We start from the raw sequence: 16,632 nt of genomic DNA, 5'->3' as shown, positions 1-16,632 counted from the left end.
TAAATTCAGCATAGCACTGGCCACCTTTCTCCTTCATCAGCAATTCAATGTGCTTAAGGAGCACCTGAACCTGAGAATTCTGTTCTTCCCCATCTACTTTGTTGTTGAAAGCACAGTACCGATTCCCACAGTCCTGAACCAGCTCCTTCAGGTACTCATTATCAGTTTCTTCAACATACACTGGAAGTAACTCATCTCCCAGATCTTCTTTCCTTGTGAAGAGAAGTAACATGTGCCTCCTGGCTTCAGCTCCAAAGAACTCCTGAATGCCCTTCACTATCTCTTTATCTTCCACTGTGTGATGGCCAAGAGGGGTCACCAAGAGCAGGATGTGGGGGCCAGGGGAACAGAGGGTGATGCAGTGCCTGATCTCTTGTTCCCTCTCTTCAGTAGAGATCCTTGGAGAGAAAAGATCAGGAGTATCAATGATCACAACTTCCCTCTTCCCCACAGTTCCACTTTCTTTCTTGCAAGTTTTGGTCACTGGAAAGTCATTGAACTTGGACTCAAACACTCGCTTCCCCAGGATGCTGTTTCCTGTTGCACTCTTCCCTGCACCATGTTTCCCCAAGAGGAGAATTCTCAGTTCTGAGGATCCAGAGGCCAGTTCTGGCTCTCTCCCCTGCTCCTGGCTCTTGTCATCTGGTTCTGTTGGCACAAAAGTGACCCATTAATAGTCATTCCCTCTGACCTCCACCAGGCCATCAGTATAACAAGAGAGTGTATGCTATTTCATTACAATTCAATTCCACTCATAAGACATTCATTAAGCAATCAATGAGATGGTCAAATCTGTACTAGGCATGATGGTGAATAGAGAAAGAGTAGAAGGCACTCTTATAGAAGGCATTTTTAATGATTTATCATCAAAAGGGAGCAAGAGAGCACTGCTGAGAGAAGCATTTTGTCAGTCAAGTTAAATAACAAACACTTATTTAAAAACTACTATGTACAGTAACTACTTGTGGCAGAAACCTTGAAAAAAAAAAGAGATTACTGAAGTATACTCATCAGATTGGCTAACGTGATAGAAAAGGAAAATGACAAATGCTGAAGAAGATAAGGGAAAACAGGTACACTAATGCATTGTTGATGGAGCTGTGGAAAATGGTTTATCTATTCTGGAAAACAATTTGGAACTATACCCAAAAAACTATAAAACTGTGTGTGGAATTTGACCCAACAATACTGCTACTAGGTCTGTACTCCAAGAGGAAGAAAAAGGAAAGTGACACATAAGAAAAAAAATTATAGTAGCCCTTCTTATAGCAGCAAAGAATTGCAAAAACACCATCATACAGGTTATTTGTAGTGAAATGAGAACTCTTCCCCATCCTGTGCTTACCTTGTTGTCTATCTTGGAGCCTTTCTGGGTAATCCATGTCTGTAATTTGCTGAAATTTCTGAGTTGGAGTGGCGAGGAGAGAGAGAAATAAAGTATTCAAAATGGTACCAGATTATTCCAGTAACAAGTTATTACAGATGGCACAATTTATGAACTTTTTTTTGACAAAAGGCCTTATTTTGTATTTTCTAAGACTCCTTTCTTTCAAAAACATCGAACTTTTTAAATTAATGCGGACTATAGGAAATGTTATTGTTAAAAATTTAACATTATTTCAGCTCAACAAGAAGGTCCCTTCTGGTTCTAGATCTGTTATCATGTAATATCTGACATCTTTTGTTGATATTCAATGTCACTTATAGTATTTAGTCTAATACTAGACATTTAGTAGATGTTCAATAAGCTCTTGTAAATTGGTTATTTCATTACTTCCACAATGCATTATTCATCTGTGAGGGAATGTCTGCCACCAAGCAGTTTATGACCCTTTCATGCCTTAAAAGATGGTCTTCAAGAGTTGCTTTGACTGAAAAATCCACCACTCTGCCACCTCTAATAATGAGCTTTTCTAAACCTAGATAGGCTACCCTTAAGTGAGAGATACAGAGAATCTATTGCCAGGTTGTCTACTCAATTAAGCACCTGCTATGTGCCAGGCACTGTACCAAGTGCTGAGAATACAAAGAAAGGCAAATGACAGTTCCTTCTCTCAAGAAGCTCACAGTCTAATGGAGGAGACAACATACTAACAACTATGTCTGGTCAAGCTATAGGCAGGATAAATTGGAGATAATCAGCAGAAGGAAGGCACAAGATTTAAGGGGGATTGGCAAAGGCTTCTTGGAGAACATGAAATTTTAGCTGAGATCTGAAGGAACCCAGGGAAGCCAGAAGGTAGATATGAGAAGGAAGAGAATTTCAGCCATGGGAAATAGCTAAAACGCATAGAATGGGGAGATGGCATTTTCATGAAAGGAATAGCAAAGAAGACAGTGTCACCAATCATAGAATACATGGAGAGAGGCCAGAAAATGGCAGATTGTGAAAGGCTTCAAAAACCAAGTGGAAGGTTTTACATTTGACCCTGGAAGTGAGAGAAATTCACTAGAGTTTATTGAATAGATTTTATGAAGGTAGAAACTACAGGATTTGATAACAGATGGATGTGCTTAATATCCAACAGATAGAGAAGTCAAGGATAATGCCTAGATTCTGAGCCTGGGTGACTGGGATGATGGTGATGCTCCCCATAGAAATGGGAAAGTTTAGAAGAAGAAGGAACTTGGAGGAGAGAGGAATGATGAGATCAGTCTTGGACATGTTGAGTCCAAGATGTCTATGGGACATCCAATCTGAGATGTCTAATAGGCAGTTAGGGATCTGAGTTACAAGAAATGTTAGACATGGATAAGTAGATCTGAAAACCATCAACATAAAGATGAAAATTGAATCCAAGGAAACTGATGAGGTCACCAAGCAAAATAGCTTAGAGGGAGAAAAGGAGAGAATCCTGCGGAACACTTGATTGTGAGCAGGCTTGACATGGATGAATACCCAGCAAAAGAGACTAAGGAGGAGCAATCAGATAGGGTAGAGGAGAACTAGGAGAGAGTTGTGTCATAGGAGAGAGTGATCAAAGGCTTCAGAGATGTTAAGAAAGTTGAGGGTTGAGAAAAGGTCATTAGATTGGCAATTAAGAGATCATTGATGATTTTTGGAGAGAGCAGTTTCAGTTGAATGACAGAGTCAGAAGCCACACTATTGAGAGTTAAAAAAAAAAATGGGAGACTTCAGCTTCTGGGATCCAAGATGGCAGAGTAAGAAGCAAGTCTCTAAAAAAGTAAGTTGCTCTTACCCTCCCTTATTAACCTCTGAAAGCCTGGAAAATATCACCCCAGGAAAAATCCTGGAAGAGCTGAACCAGAAGAAAGATGGTATGTAGCAGTCCAGTAGCCCAGGTAGCTTGAGGGATTAATGGGAAAGGCCCCTCTTACCCTGGGGGAAGGGGAGCAGTACAGAACTGGAGGTGTCCCAGCAAGCTAGTAGAAAGCCCGACCTCAGCATACCAGGAGGAAATCCTGAAACCCAGGTGGTGGAGCAGGCAAACACCAACACCTGGATCCCTAACTGCCTCAGTGAGGGCAGGGGAACCAGTGGAAACCAGCTTGGAAAACCACCAGGTGCCTCAGCATTCTACAGCAATCAGCTCTCCTAGTGTCTCGGCAAAACTAAGGAAAGCAATGCTCCAAGGGGCCCCAGGCAGGTAAACATCCTGCAACGTCTGAAAGGAGCTGAAGAAAGCAAAGGGAGGAAAAGGAAAGGCCTGGGTGAGCAGGAAATCTCCAGGGGCCACACTACCCAATCCTATCCCTAGAGTTCTACTGTTGCTGATTCCAGCCCAACACCAGGTAAGCTGCCAGAACTCTACAGCCTCCAACTGCCAGCATCAGGGCCCCAGCACATAAAGCCAGTGACCAGGCCCTAGGCTCCCAACACAAGAAGCTTGGGTCAGTGCCTTCTGCTGCCCCACAGGAGAGCTCAATCTCTTTAAAGGCCAGTAAATAAGCAAACGCCATCAGCAAAAAGAAAGGTACGATAGATTCTTACTATGGGAAGAGTGAAGATCAAGGCAGCAATTCTGAAGAGGACAACATTATCAACAAACCCACATCTGGAACCTCAGAAGGGAATATGAACTGGTCTGAAGTCCAAAAAGTCTTCTTAGAAGAGCTCAAGAAGGATTTAAAAATGGGAAAAGAAATAAGAGGTATGCAAGAGAGAATAAATAACTTAGAAAAGGAAGGACAAAAATTAACTGTAGAAAACAAGTCCTTAAAAAATACAATTGGCCAACTGGAAAAAAGTGCACTGAAGAAAACAAATCCCTAAAAAATACAATTGGCCAAATAGAGAAGGAGGTACAAAATCTAATAGAAGAAAACAATTTGTTAAAAATTAGAATTGGGCAAATGGAAGCTAATGACTCTATGAGAGAGCAAGAATCAGTCAAACAAAAACAAAAGAATGAAAACATAGATGAAAACATAAAATACCTCATTGGTAAAACAACTGACCTGGAAAATTGATCCAGGAGAGACCATTTAAAAATTATTAGTCTACCTGAAAATCGCGATGAAAAAAAGAGCCTGGACAGTATCTTTCAAGAAATCATAAAGGAAAACTGCCCTGAGGTCCTAGAACCAGAGGGTAAAATAGGCATAGAAAGAATACACAGATCACTTCCTGAAAGAGATCCCAAATTGAAAACGCCAAGGAATATAGTAGCCAATTTCCAGAATTACCAGGTAAAAGAGAAAATACTGCAAGCAGCAGTAAGAAACAACTTAAATATCATGGAAACATAGTCAGGATTACACAGGACTTTGCAGCTTCTACATTAAAAGACCATAGGGTGTGAAATATGATATTCCTTAAGGCAAAAGAACTTGGATTACAACCAAGGAACAACAGCAAAAATGAGCATGATCTTTCAGGTAAGGAGACGGACATTCAACAAAACAGGGGACTTCCAAACCTTCCTGATAAAAAGACCAGAGCTAAACAGAAAATTTGATCTTCAAATACAAGACTCAAGAGAGACATAAAAAGGTAAATGAGACAGAAAGAAACATGTTATTAATAAGGGCAAACTGTTTACATCCCTACAAGGGAAGATGACACTTATAACTCTTGAGAACTGTATTGTTATTACATCATGTTAAACGGGTATACATAAAAGGTATGGGTATAAATTGACTTTGATATAATGATAAAAAAAATCTATTCAAGTAGATTAAATGGATCCAAGTAAGAGGATTAATCTAATCTAACTAAGAAAATGTACTGAGAGAAAAGGAAAGGAGGAGACAGACAAGGGTAAGTTACATTACAGGAAAAGGCACAAAAACCTATTACAGCAGAGGGAAAAAAGGAGGGAGAGGAGCATTGTTTGAACCTTACCCTCTTCAGATTTGGTTCAAGAAGGGAATAACGTAATCAGTTAGGTATAGAAATCTAACTTGTCCTATAGGCAGTAGGAGGGAAAAGGGGAAAGAAAAGGGAGGGAGGACAGAAGGGAGGGAAGAAGTAGTAAGGGTAAAGGGGAAGAAAAGGGACGGGGCTAATAGAAGAGAGACAAGACCAAGGGAGGCGGTAGTCAAAAGTCAAACACTAGTGAAGAGGGAAGAGGAGAGAGGAGAAAGAAAAACATAAACAGGGAGGGGGGAAGATGGAAAGAAAGACACAGATAGTAATCATAACTGTGAATGTGATATATGAATGTAATGGAATACTATTGTGCTATAAGAAATGATGAACAGGCAGACTTCAGAAAATCCTGGAAAGACTTGTATGGTCTGATGCTGAGTGAAGTGAGCAGAACCAGGAGAATGTTATACACAGTAACAACCATGTTGTGCAATGACTAATATAGACTTAACCCTTCTCAGCAGTACAAGCATCTAAGACATCTCCAAAGGCCTCATGATGGAAAATGCTACCTACATCCAAAGAAAGAACTATGGAGTTTGAATGTAGATCGAGGCATATTATTTGCTTTTTTTTTCTTCTGTTGTATTTTGTTTCCTCTTTCTGGTGGTTCCTCCTATTGGTTCTAATTCTTACTTACAATATCACTAATATGAAAATGTGTTTAATAAGAATGTATATGTAAAGCCTATATCAGATTGTGTGCCTTCTTGGGGAGGGAGGTGGATAGGGAGAGAGAGAGAAATTTAAAACTCAAAAGCTTATGGAAGTGATAGTTGAGAATTCAAAATAAATTAATTTTAAAAAAAGAAATCAATGGGAGAAAAGGAAGTAGAGGCATCAGTGAGAACCCTTCTGCAATTTCTGATAGCAATGACTTTTCTTGAATTCTATCATAAAACCTTTCATTTCTACCAATCTACATGACTAAGCCATTTCTTTGGTCTTGGCAATGTTCATGCAGACTTTGTCCACAGAAGACATTTTATTCTACTCCTAGATCTTACACATTTCTGGCTCTAACCAGAGGTTTTGACAAATCTGAAGCCAGCTATCTGGGAGCATCTTTTATTACTGCTTGATGTAATGGTAACTTTTATTTCAAAAATATTTCAGAAGAATTTTGACCTGTTTGTCATGTTCCTTGGTAATATCTATCAATCTTTTTCTTCCTTTTTGGCAGAGAAGTACTGATCTTTTCACAGATGACTTAGGGTTGTAAATTCTATGTTTTGTTAATATTATACAGTTATTATTATTACTATTAATAGTAACAAAAATTCACATTTATATGGCGCTTTAAGACTTACAACACACCTTTCACAAAAACAAAACAAGAATACATGAATACCCAGAAGAAATGAAGCAAAAGATAAAAAAAAATGAAATAAAAGCTGTGGAGGAAAAAAAATGGAAGCAGAATAGGTAGCTTAGATGAGAAAGTGATAAATCTTACTGAAACAACAGACTCCCTGAAAACTAGAATGGAGCAAACTAAAATTAATGACTCTATGAGGGAGTGAGAAATATTGGAATAAAATCCGAGGATTGAAAAAATAGAAGATATGGAACATTTCCTATGTCAAAAACAATTGACCTGGGAAACAGATCAGGGAAAGAGAATTTTAAGAATACTGGATTCCATGAACAAGACTTAAAAACAAAAGAAAGCTTGGATACTATATTTGAAGAAATCGTAAATGGGAAATCTATTTTTCCCCTTTCAGTCTCTGCTTGCAATTGTAATTCTTTCTCAGAAATCTTTAGATTTGCAATAATTGATACAAGTCTGTTTTTTTTAAATCATCTCTCTAGCTTTAGTTCCTGACTTAAAGCTTAGTGCCAAGGAACAGACTAAGGCTTCTGGTGAACTTTTGGGCAGGGTAGCTGCCCAGAATTTTCTCATCCAGACACCCCTGGTTCTTTTGATTGACACCACCACCTAGAGTTGTGCTCCCCTAGAATTTTGAGGTGTAGCTTTCTGGATCTTAATGGCCCTTTCTAGCATCTTAGGACAGAATGTTAGGGAACTCAGAGCCCTGGAGACTGAACTATCCTAGTCCAAGCACTGTGGCACCACGCTGGTTCCTTAGGCCTCAGTTTCCTCATCTGTAAAGTTTGGAGGTTGCTGCATGACAGCCTGGTGCAGGACTTGTGTTGGAATCTTGCCTCAGATATTCAGTATTTAACTCTCTAGGCGTCAGTTTTCCTCATTGGTACATAGTATTAGGTGTGTATGTGTGTGTATATATGTGTGTGTGTGTGTGTGTGTGTATGCATATATAGGCATATATATCCTAGATAGCCTTGAATGCCTGTTTAAGTCCTAAACCCATATGATCTTACGGCCTCTAGGCAGCTCATTCTATCTATATACATAAAATAATTTAATAAATTACTAACATATACAAAATTAATGATGATGATGATATAACAGCTAGCATTTATGTCATGCTTCAAGGTTTATGAAGTGTATTTGATTCTCACAACAGCCCTGGGAGATAAGTGCTATTATTATCTCAACTTTTACAGATGAGGAAACTGAGGCAGACACTGGTTAAATGATGTCCAAAGTCACACAGCTAGCCTATACCTGAGGCTGCATATCAACTTAGGTCTTCCTAACTCCAGGTCCACCCCTCTATCCATTGCACTACCTAGCTGCTCTAAAATTAATGTTTTGATCACAATTCCCCATAAATTTTCTGTCTTCTCATGCTCAGCATGGTTGTGCTTTTTGGGCAATAGAAAGGTCTAAATCACCCCCTCCTTGCTTAGCCCTGATACACTTATTATATAAGAATGACTCTCAATTGTTCATGAGATAGGAACACTCAAGGTGTTCAGATTGCCTGAGGGACTTGGTGATGTTCTCTGGGCCCCATATAAGACCATCAAGCTAGTTGAAATCACTAAGAGGAAAGGAAACTGTCCCTGAGAAGTAATTGTAGGGGAGGAGAGTGGTCAGCCTAGATTTCTTCCCTTTTTGGTTGGAAGAAGACCTCGCAAGTTTTGAAGGGTTAAGAGGGTTTGGACTTTGATCTTCCCATCAGTGCAATGGTTATAGATCAGTCATTTTTCAGTCATGTCCAACTCTTTATGACCCCATTTGGGGTTTTCTTGGCAAAGATACTGGAGGGGTTTGTCATATTTTTTCTCCAGTTCATTTTACTGAGGCAAAGAGGGTTAAGGGATTTGCTTAAGGTCATACAGCTAGTAAGTGTCTGAAGCTGGATGTGAACTCAAGTCCTCTTGACTCTAGGGCCAGTGCTCTAACCACTGCACTGCTGTGTGACCCTGGGAAAGTCACATAAGCTTTGTCTCAATTTCCTCAATTACCCTCATAGGGATAATGATAGCAGCTACATTCCAATGTTGTTGCATAGATCAAATGTAAAGTACTTAGTGCAGTGTCAAGTATGTAGTTAGCCCTTAATAAATGCTTTTCTCTTCCTTTTTAAATGAAAACTCCTTGAGAGCAGATTCTTTCTTTTTGTATTTGTATCGCTCTTATTTAGAATAGAGCCTGGAAAGTTCTTAATTAACACCCGCCCCCCCATCCCCCAGAGATTGGGTGGGGGACACGAGGCAATTTATGCTAACTGCACTTATGTCTTTTTGTCAGTCGTTATGAGGTACTATTACTTCATTGGTGAAGTGCTAAAGTCCTCTTTTTTTAAGAGTCCCCTACCATTCAAAGAGGAGACAAAACCTTTCCTACCTGTTCACTTTGCGTGCCCCTCACACTTCACATAGGCTTTCAGAGGCCCCACGGTCCACTTCTGGGCAGCACCAGTATCTACGTGTGAAGAAAGAGCTACTTATGAAATGGTCGGTGCATAGACTGTGATTTACACACAGTACAAAATGAAACTTGTTAGTTGACGCAAACAGGAAATCAGCTCCTCTTAAAGCATTAATCTTTTAGTGCCAAACCTCCACTATTTCTCCCTCAAGCTGCTGATCAAAAACTGACAAACAAAAGAAAACTGACTGCAAAATGATTAGATCGAAGAATTTTTTGTTTATATGTTGTTTCTTTCCCCTTCCTATTCCCCATAACGCTCTTTTCTCCATGCCCTGCCAGGACCAGAGTCCCCCTACTCCCTCTAGACCAGGGTTTCTTAAGCTTTTTTGTGTCATAGACCCTTTAACAGTCTGGTAAAGCCTGTGAACCCCTTCTCATAATCATATTTTGTGCCCCACATTTATAATCAAAGGAAATGTTATATATCAGTTGGAGGTGATTGAAAACTAAAATATCATTTTTTTCTATCCAAGTTCATGGGCCCCCTGAAACCTGCACATGTAACCCCTGGGGATCCATGGACCTCAGATTAAGAACCCGGCTCTCAGGGTCTCAGCCTCAGTTATTTACATCTTAGCGTGAAGGTCTTTAGTCCTCCTCTCCCAGGAAGACAGGATTTTTAAGTAGCTATTTTCTTTGTGGAATGAAAGGCTCTGCCTCCTTAGAGGGGTTCCAGGTGAGTAAGCGGAGGAAAGATTTTTGTAAACCCTCTCAGGGCCCCCGAAATTATCCCAGAAAGGAACCTTCTGCCCTGTCTGGGTGGAGCTGCCCTGCCAATCTGGAGTTCCCTCTGAGCAAATTATAACTTTCAAAAATGTTTACATTTCAAACACACACAAGCTTATACACACAGACACACATGAGATACCTCTGTCCTTGTTATCTGGCTCCGGACACTCTCAGCTTGGCCCCAAACTCCTTTTCCTTCAGTTCCCTGGGCTCCTCTCCCAATAATGCAGTTTCCGGCTAAGTCCTTAGAAGATCAGAGGAGGCAGGGAAATAAAACTATTGACTTTCTTTTGGCCAGCTACTCTTGAGAGCAGCCTTCTTTTCCCTCCCTGAAGGACAGGATATTAAAAACAGCTTTGTATGAAAGTCCTCATAATATCCCCAGTGTAGAGTAACATTGTGAACTCTGGACATCAAAGAGAAAGTTACTCAAGTGTGTGCTAAGTTGTCAGGGCTGAAGGCAGAGATAAGCTGACATAAATTAAAAAAAAAAACAAAAACCACCCACTCTGATCCTTGGCATATGGGGCCCTGAGAAATAAATCTGGGGACAAATGACTGGCTGCTGGAGGAGGAAAAGGCAAGAAGCTCTGAGCAGCCTCCAGCAGGTCAAGCTATATCATTTCCTCCCTACCCCTTCCAATTTCAGTTCCAGAAACAGAATACATTTAGAATGGTATTTTACAGGAGCAACTCCAGGACTGGTGGTAATGGGGTGCTTGGGTGCCTGTGCTTGATCTCAATTTCTTCCTGGCCTCAGAAACACTATCCCTGGCAGCTTCTCTCCAGCCCAAAGACCTTATCTCTAGCAATAACTCATGAATGGGTCCAGTGAGGCAAACTATCTCATTATCTCTCCCTGTTACAAGAACAAGCTGACCTCTGTAGAATTGCCCTTGTATGAACAGGACTCTCTTGTACCAGCAGAACTATCGTGTACTGATTCCCACAGTTACCATATACAATCCAGAGGTCAAGCTATAGACTTCAATTCCTGAAACTATCTTGTTACAGACATAACAGTCCAAAAATATACCCTTTAGGAACCTTCTCCTCCACCCCCTCCCCCTCCCCCACCCTGTTGCCAGTAGTGAATGATGCCTGTGACCAAGGTTGTATGTTACCACCTAATTAGCATACTTGGCACATAATCCACTACTTTTCCTATATAGGCTTTAGCATCATTCCTGTTAGGTCTCAAGTTCCCTAAAGAGCTCTAGACACCATGGCAGATTTCTTAGAAATCCTTGCACGCTGAAAAGCGTAACAATAAATCTTTGCCACCTTCACTTAAAGAATGCTTGAGTCTGTGAATTCATTCCAGACAACCCTGTCCTGTACTCTGGTCTTTGAGGGGTCTCTAAAAGTCTCAGACTGCAACAGTGGCATGCTGTTTGTTTCTGTTTGAAATAATGTAGTCTTCATTTAGAATGATGGGAGGAAAGTCACTAAATTATTCACATTCTTGTTTTGTTTTGGTTTTTTTTGGTGATGCAATTGGGGTTAAGTGACTTGCCTAGGGTCACACAGCTAGTAAGTGTTATGTGTCTGAGGTCGAATTTGAACTCAGATCCTCCTGATTCCAGGGCCAGTTCTCTATCCACTGCACCACCTAGCTGCCCCTAAGTTATTCATATTCTTAATCCAACCACCCTACTCATTGGTATAAATCCCAGGGAGGTCAAAGACATAAAGAAATGTCCTGAATCTGTCCAAATATTCACAGCAGGCTTTTTGTAGTAACAAAAAGCTAGGAACAAAATGGGTGCCTGTTCATTAGGGAATAGCTGAACAAATTGTAGCTTATATAGAGTATAATGAAATGCTATTATGTTATAAGAAAGGCTGAAAATGAGAAGTCCTGAGCAACATGGAAGACTTCATCTCTGCCTCACAGCTACCTGCTCAAGGTTCTGTATTACTGGGAGATTCTTTGGAAACCCAGAGCTGCTTCCATACCATGATGAAATGTCAGAGGAGGACTTTTGGCAGACTGCAATCATAATTATTTTGCATTTACAAATGTTTTAGAAGATATCCAAGCTATCCATAGCTTTATGGAAAAATGTTTTACATTCACTAATAACTATAGAAATGCAAACTCAAATAACTCTTAGGTTCCACTTCACATCCATACTCAGAAAGACCTGAATTCAAATATACCTTCAGATGCTTACTAGCTGTATGACCCCGGCCAAGTCACTTAACTTCAGTTTCCTCAGCTGTAAAATGAGGATGACAATAATAGCACCTAGGAACCTCACAGGGTTGTCACAGACTCAAATGAAATACTGTTTATAAAGTACTAATCACAGTGCCTGGCACCTAGTAAGTACTTAGTAAATGCTTGTTCCCTCCTTTCTTCCCTCTTCATTCAAGAACTCTACTCAATGCAATGACCACCCACTGTTTAATACAAATTTTTGGAAGTGCTTTCACACACATGATCTGATTTGATCCTTACAATGTCCCTGTTAGATAAACAGGACAAGTATTATCCTCATTTTATACATGATCACACTGAGGCTTAGAGCCATAGAGTGAATTGACCGAGGATATGTACCCAGTAAGTTCCAGAGCCAGACCTGAATCCAAGCTGAAAGATGTCATGGAGAGTTAATGTTCAAGGTAAGTGAGCTATCACTTTTACAGCTGCCTTGGCTCGAGATGTAAACAGGGAGGTCCAGACTTCCTGTTTCCTGTAGCTGACTGTCTCAGAGCCAGCAGCAAACATTATACCGTGTCAGGGTGGCTCCCATGAAACAAACTGTGTTTTCAGACCATTTTCTGTTGAAAAGTTTATAGAAAAGAGCAAAGATTATGCTGAATACATCTGGGGACCTGGTGTTCAGTGGAACCACATCCAAGCAATAGGGAAATTTCTAACAACTCACAGACGTCAGTGACAGAAAACAAGGCCGTTCTTCACATCGCTCACCAGCACCGTGGTGAGTCTGTGTGTTCAGAAGTAGGCGTGCTCATGTGTGTACAGTTGTGTAGCTTGTGTGTGCTAATGTGTGCTAGCAGGTAGACTCCTGTGTGTACTCGTGGGTGCTTCTGATGTTTATGTGTATGTGCTCATACGTGTTTATGTTTGTGCATTCATGTATGTGCTCCTGTGTGCTCCTGTGTATTCTCGTGGGTGCTTCTAGTGTTTGTGCGGGTACTCATATGTGTTCATGTTTGTGTATTCATGTATGTGCTCCTGTGTGTGGGCTCCTGTATGTTTGTGTGTGCTCCAGTGTGTTCCTGTGTGTGCTTGTATATGTATCTGTGTGTACCTGCTCATTGTGTATATGCTTGTGGCAAAATGGAAAAAGCACAGAATTTGGGTAGGAGAGTTAGATTAAAGAGCTGACTCTGCCACTGCCTTCCTCACTTAGATCTGGTCTGGGTCACAAGTTCTGAATTTTGATCTTCACCCTGTAAAGCTAAGTACCTCCCTCACAGGATTGCTGTGGGCAGATCGAACAAGGTCAGAGATGTTATAGGACTCCCAAAAGTCCTCTGTAAGAGGGAGAGATCAATCATCTGCCATTCGCTTGTCTGCTCTGTTTGAAGAAAGGACCAGCTCCTTGATAACTAATGGGTGAATGTGATTCAGTACTCCACAAATAATTCAGGCTGGAGGTATATCTCGGGCCAGGAAGCTGTGCTATTGTCTTCCCTGCATTATTTTTCTTTGCTACCAAATGACTGGTAGCCCAGAGGTCATTTAAAAATCCACAGAATTTATAAGCAAGAAAGAACATTAATGATTATCTTCTCTAAAACCCTCTCCTAATCACTAAGGGAATCTGAGTCCCAGAAAAGTGAACTGGCTCACTCACCCAAAGTCACAAGATGAATTCGTCAAAGAGCCAAGGCAAGAATATGGGGACTTTTCAGTCATGATTCACTGTTCTTCCCACAACATCATTCTCGGTTATTTCCCTAAAACCCTAACACAAAAGACTTATTCTGGCCATGGAGCTCTATTCCACAATCATTCTCAAGTGCTCTCTGCCTTGTCCATTTGAACTCCTATCTGTCTGGCCTCCTGAGAGGAATGTGCTCTGGGGCTGTGGTATCTAGATACTCTGATTGGAGCTAAGGGTCAGGATGTATCAGGATGACATTGCATCATTTCAACATAGTTTGTATTTGTGTGACCAGATCCTAGTATAGTGTCTGAAACATAGGAATAAATGCTCCTTGATTAATAACTAATTGATTAGAAAGGGAAGCAGACTCTGCTTGAAAAACTTCTCAGACAGGGCTTTATAGGGTGGCTATATTTTGGTGGAGTTACCAAAGAACAAGAGTTTGGCCCTCATATAAAGTAAAATTCACATTAAAAAAGAAATCAGGAGCTTGATTTTATCAGTCCACATAGGGGCCATCAGGATTATTTGCTAATAGAACTCACATGAGATTGATTGTGATTCAGGAAGTTAAGTCAATAATGTATATAGTAAGACCCATGCTGGCCAAGGATTAGAATGTGCAAATCAGCTGTTCAGCAAGTCATACTCTAAAAGGAAAACCAAGTCTTTAGGCAAACCTAATTGTTTTCTTAGTAAGACTGGAGTCATAGAAAAGGGAGTCTAATTCAGTTTAATTCTACTCAAAAAATCATTATTAAACACTTACTTTGTACATGGTGTATACCAATATACTGGTATACATGGTACAGAATAGGATAGAATATCTAGCCATCTTTATTTTTATCTATATCTATATGTCTATATATTTATCTATATTTACATATCTATATTTTCATCTATATATATCTATATGTATATATGTGTATGTATGTGTGTGTGTGTATGTGTGTATACACACATATAGCTATCTCTATATACACCAATATAAGGAGTAGCTAGCTAGCACAATGGATGTAGTTCTGGGCCTAGAGTCAGGAAGATTCATGTTCCTGAATTCAAATCTGGCCTCAGACATTTATTAGCTGTGTGACCCTAGGTAAGTCACTCAACTCTCTTTATCTCAGTTTACTGATCTATAAAAGGAGCTAGAGAAGGAAATGGCAAACTACTGTAGTATCTTTGCCAAGAAAACCCCAAAAATTGGTTCCCAAAGAGTCAGACATGACTGAATAACAACAAATGCATGTATGTGTGTGTGAATATATTTATAAATATATATACCAGTATACATGGTGTCTCAAAAATCTTGAAGGATTTTTGAGCTTTTAATAGCTATAAGAGCTTAAAACTGTTTTGAGACTTTTGAAACACCCCGTACAATGCAATGGGATAAAAAGAGGAAAGAAAATACAGTCCATGCCTTGGAGGAGCTTACAATCTAGTAAATAGGGAAAATAGTATAAGCACAACTATCTTATTTTAATTTGATTATTATAAAGGGGGAAAAGGATAACCTTTTCCACAATGGTAACTCTGCTTTTCTACTGCAATCAATCAATTAGCAAGCTTTCTTTAACACTGCTAAGCATTAATAAATAGGATATACAAAAACCAAAGCAAAACTTAATTTCTAGCCAGAGATACGTACAAATATAAGTATATAAAAATAGATACTAGGTGTCAAATTAGATACTGGTTAATTTGGAAAGGTACAAACAGCAAAGAGCAAAGACCCTTGGGAAAGATTTCATGTAGAAGGCAATGTTTGAGCTTAGTCGTGATGGAAATTAGGAATTCTTAGAGGGTGAAGTAAGTACTTCCTTATAAGTATGGGGAACAACCAGTCCAAAGGAGATGGAAGGAGTGCTATCTATGAGGAAGAGCACAAAGATCAGTTTCGCTTATCTATTGAAAGTCTAAAGGAAAGTAATGTGGAATAAGTCTAGAAAGGGGTGTTGCTAACGCCTTCCTGAGATTTATTGAAGTGTGTAGATGTCAGAGTCTTGGCCAGGTCTGGTGATGAAAAGTTCTGGAATGTGACTGAATGAGTAGTGGAGGCCTGCTGCCTGGGTTTGGAATTATGTCTCTCCCTTTTCCCCACCCACTCATCTTATAAGAGGAAAAAAGAAGAGCCTTAGGATTCAAAAACTAGGGAAACCTTAACTACCAGTTCCAGAGAGTTGTTACATAGCTACCAAAAACCATGACCTGGTTTATTGTCTAGCAGCTAGACTATAGCTTTTAATGATTAAAACTGGGAGATAAACGTGGTACTTGCCACAAGCTAGTATTTACTCTCTAAACAATAGCTAAGTAACTGAACCAGGAAGAGGAGTCCAAAGAAAAAGAAAAAGACTGAGGCTTTTTGCTAACTGGGAGGATCCTACTGTTTGTTCTAGAATAGGGTTGAGCAAAGTACAGCCAGTCTGGCCACCCCCTCCTTTTTAACTTTCATAATTTAAAGTACAACAACACTTTATTTACAAATGTAGAAACCATTCTTAGGGAGGATACAAAAAGAGTGACCAGATCTGAGTTTGCTGATACCCGAACTAGTCACTTGGGGCTGAGAATGTCTTATTGGAGAGATGAGAAGCCTCTAACCATACCACACCTTGTGTGGGGATAAAACAGAAAAACCCAAGCGAAAGCTTTCTGAGGGTCCCAAACAAGGGTTTCTGCCTTTTCTAAAAGAACTAGGAGGGGCAGCTAGGTGGCACAGTGGATACAGCACCAGCCCTGAATTCAGAACCTGAGTTCAAATCTGGCCTCAGATACTTAACACTTACTAGCTGTGTGACAAGTCACTTAACCCCACTGCCTAGCCAAATATAAATAAATGAATGAATGAAGAAAGAAAGAAAGAAAGAAAGAAAGAAAGAAAGAAAGAAAGAAAG

General features: G+C 40.0%; 2 protein-coding genes across 2 annotated transcripts in view; one reads left to right on the top strand and one right to left on the bottom strand.

The window, feature by feature from the left end:
• The window catches only part of GIMAP8 (GTPase, IMAP family member 8), a 17,357-nt gene extending 7,038 nt beyond the window's left edge, over window positions 1-10,319 (bottom strand). Inside the window, exons 1-4 of the mRNA XM_027841056.1 lie at window positions 10,009-10,319; window positions 9,054-9,131; window positions 1,346-1,403; window positions 25-648 (exon numbers count right to left, since the gene is read on the bottom strand). Of these exons, the coding sequence (XP_027696857.1) occupies window positions 25-648; window positions 1,346-1,382 (661 nt within the window). The 5' untranslated portion in view covers window positions 1,383-1,403; window positions 9,054-9,131; window positions 10,009-10,319. The remainder of the gene's footprint in view (window positions 1-24; window positions 649-1,345; window positions 1,404-9,053; window positions 9,132-10,008) is intronic.
• A 2,260-nt stretch (window positions 10,320-12,579) lies between these two features.
• LOC114027154 (GTPase IMAP family member 6-like) overlaps window positions 12,580-16,632 on the top strand; it is an 8,777-nt gene continuing 4,724 nt past the window's right edge. The window contains exon 1 of the mRNA XM_027841061.1: window positions 12,580-12,817. The gene's annotated coding sequence lies outside the window, so the exon portion shown is untranslated. The remainder of the gene's footprint in view (window positions 12,818-16,632) is intronic.

Source organism: Vombatus ursinus, unplaced genomic scaffold (assembly GCF_900497805.2).
Source record: "Vombatus ursinus unplaced genomic scaffold, bare-nosed wombat genome assembly UNPS02014852.1, whole genome shotgun sequence".
NCBI classification, from domain to species: Eukaryota; Metazoa; Chordata; class Mammalia; order Diprotodontia; family Vombatidae; genus Vombatus; species Vombatus ursinus.
This window is presented reverse-complemented; position numbering and strand designations above follow the sequence as displayed.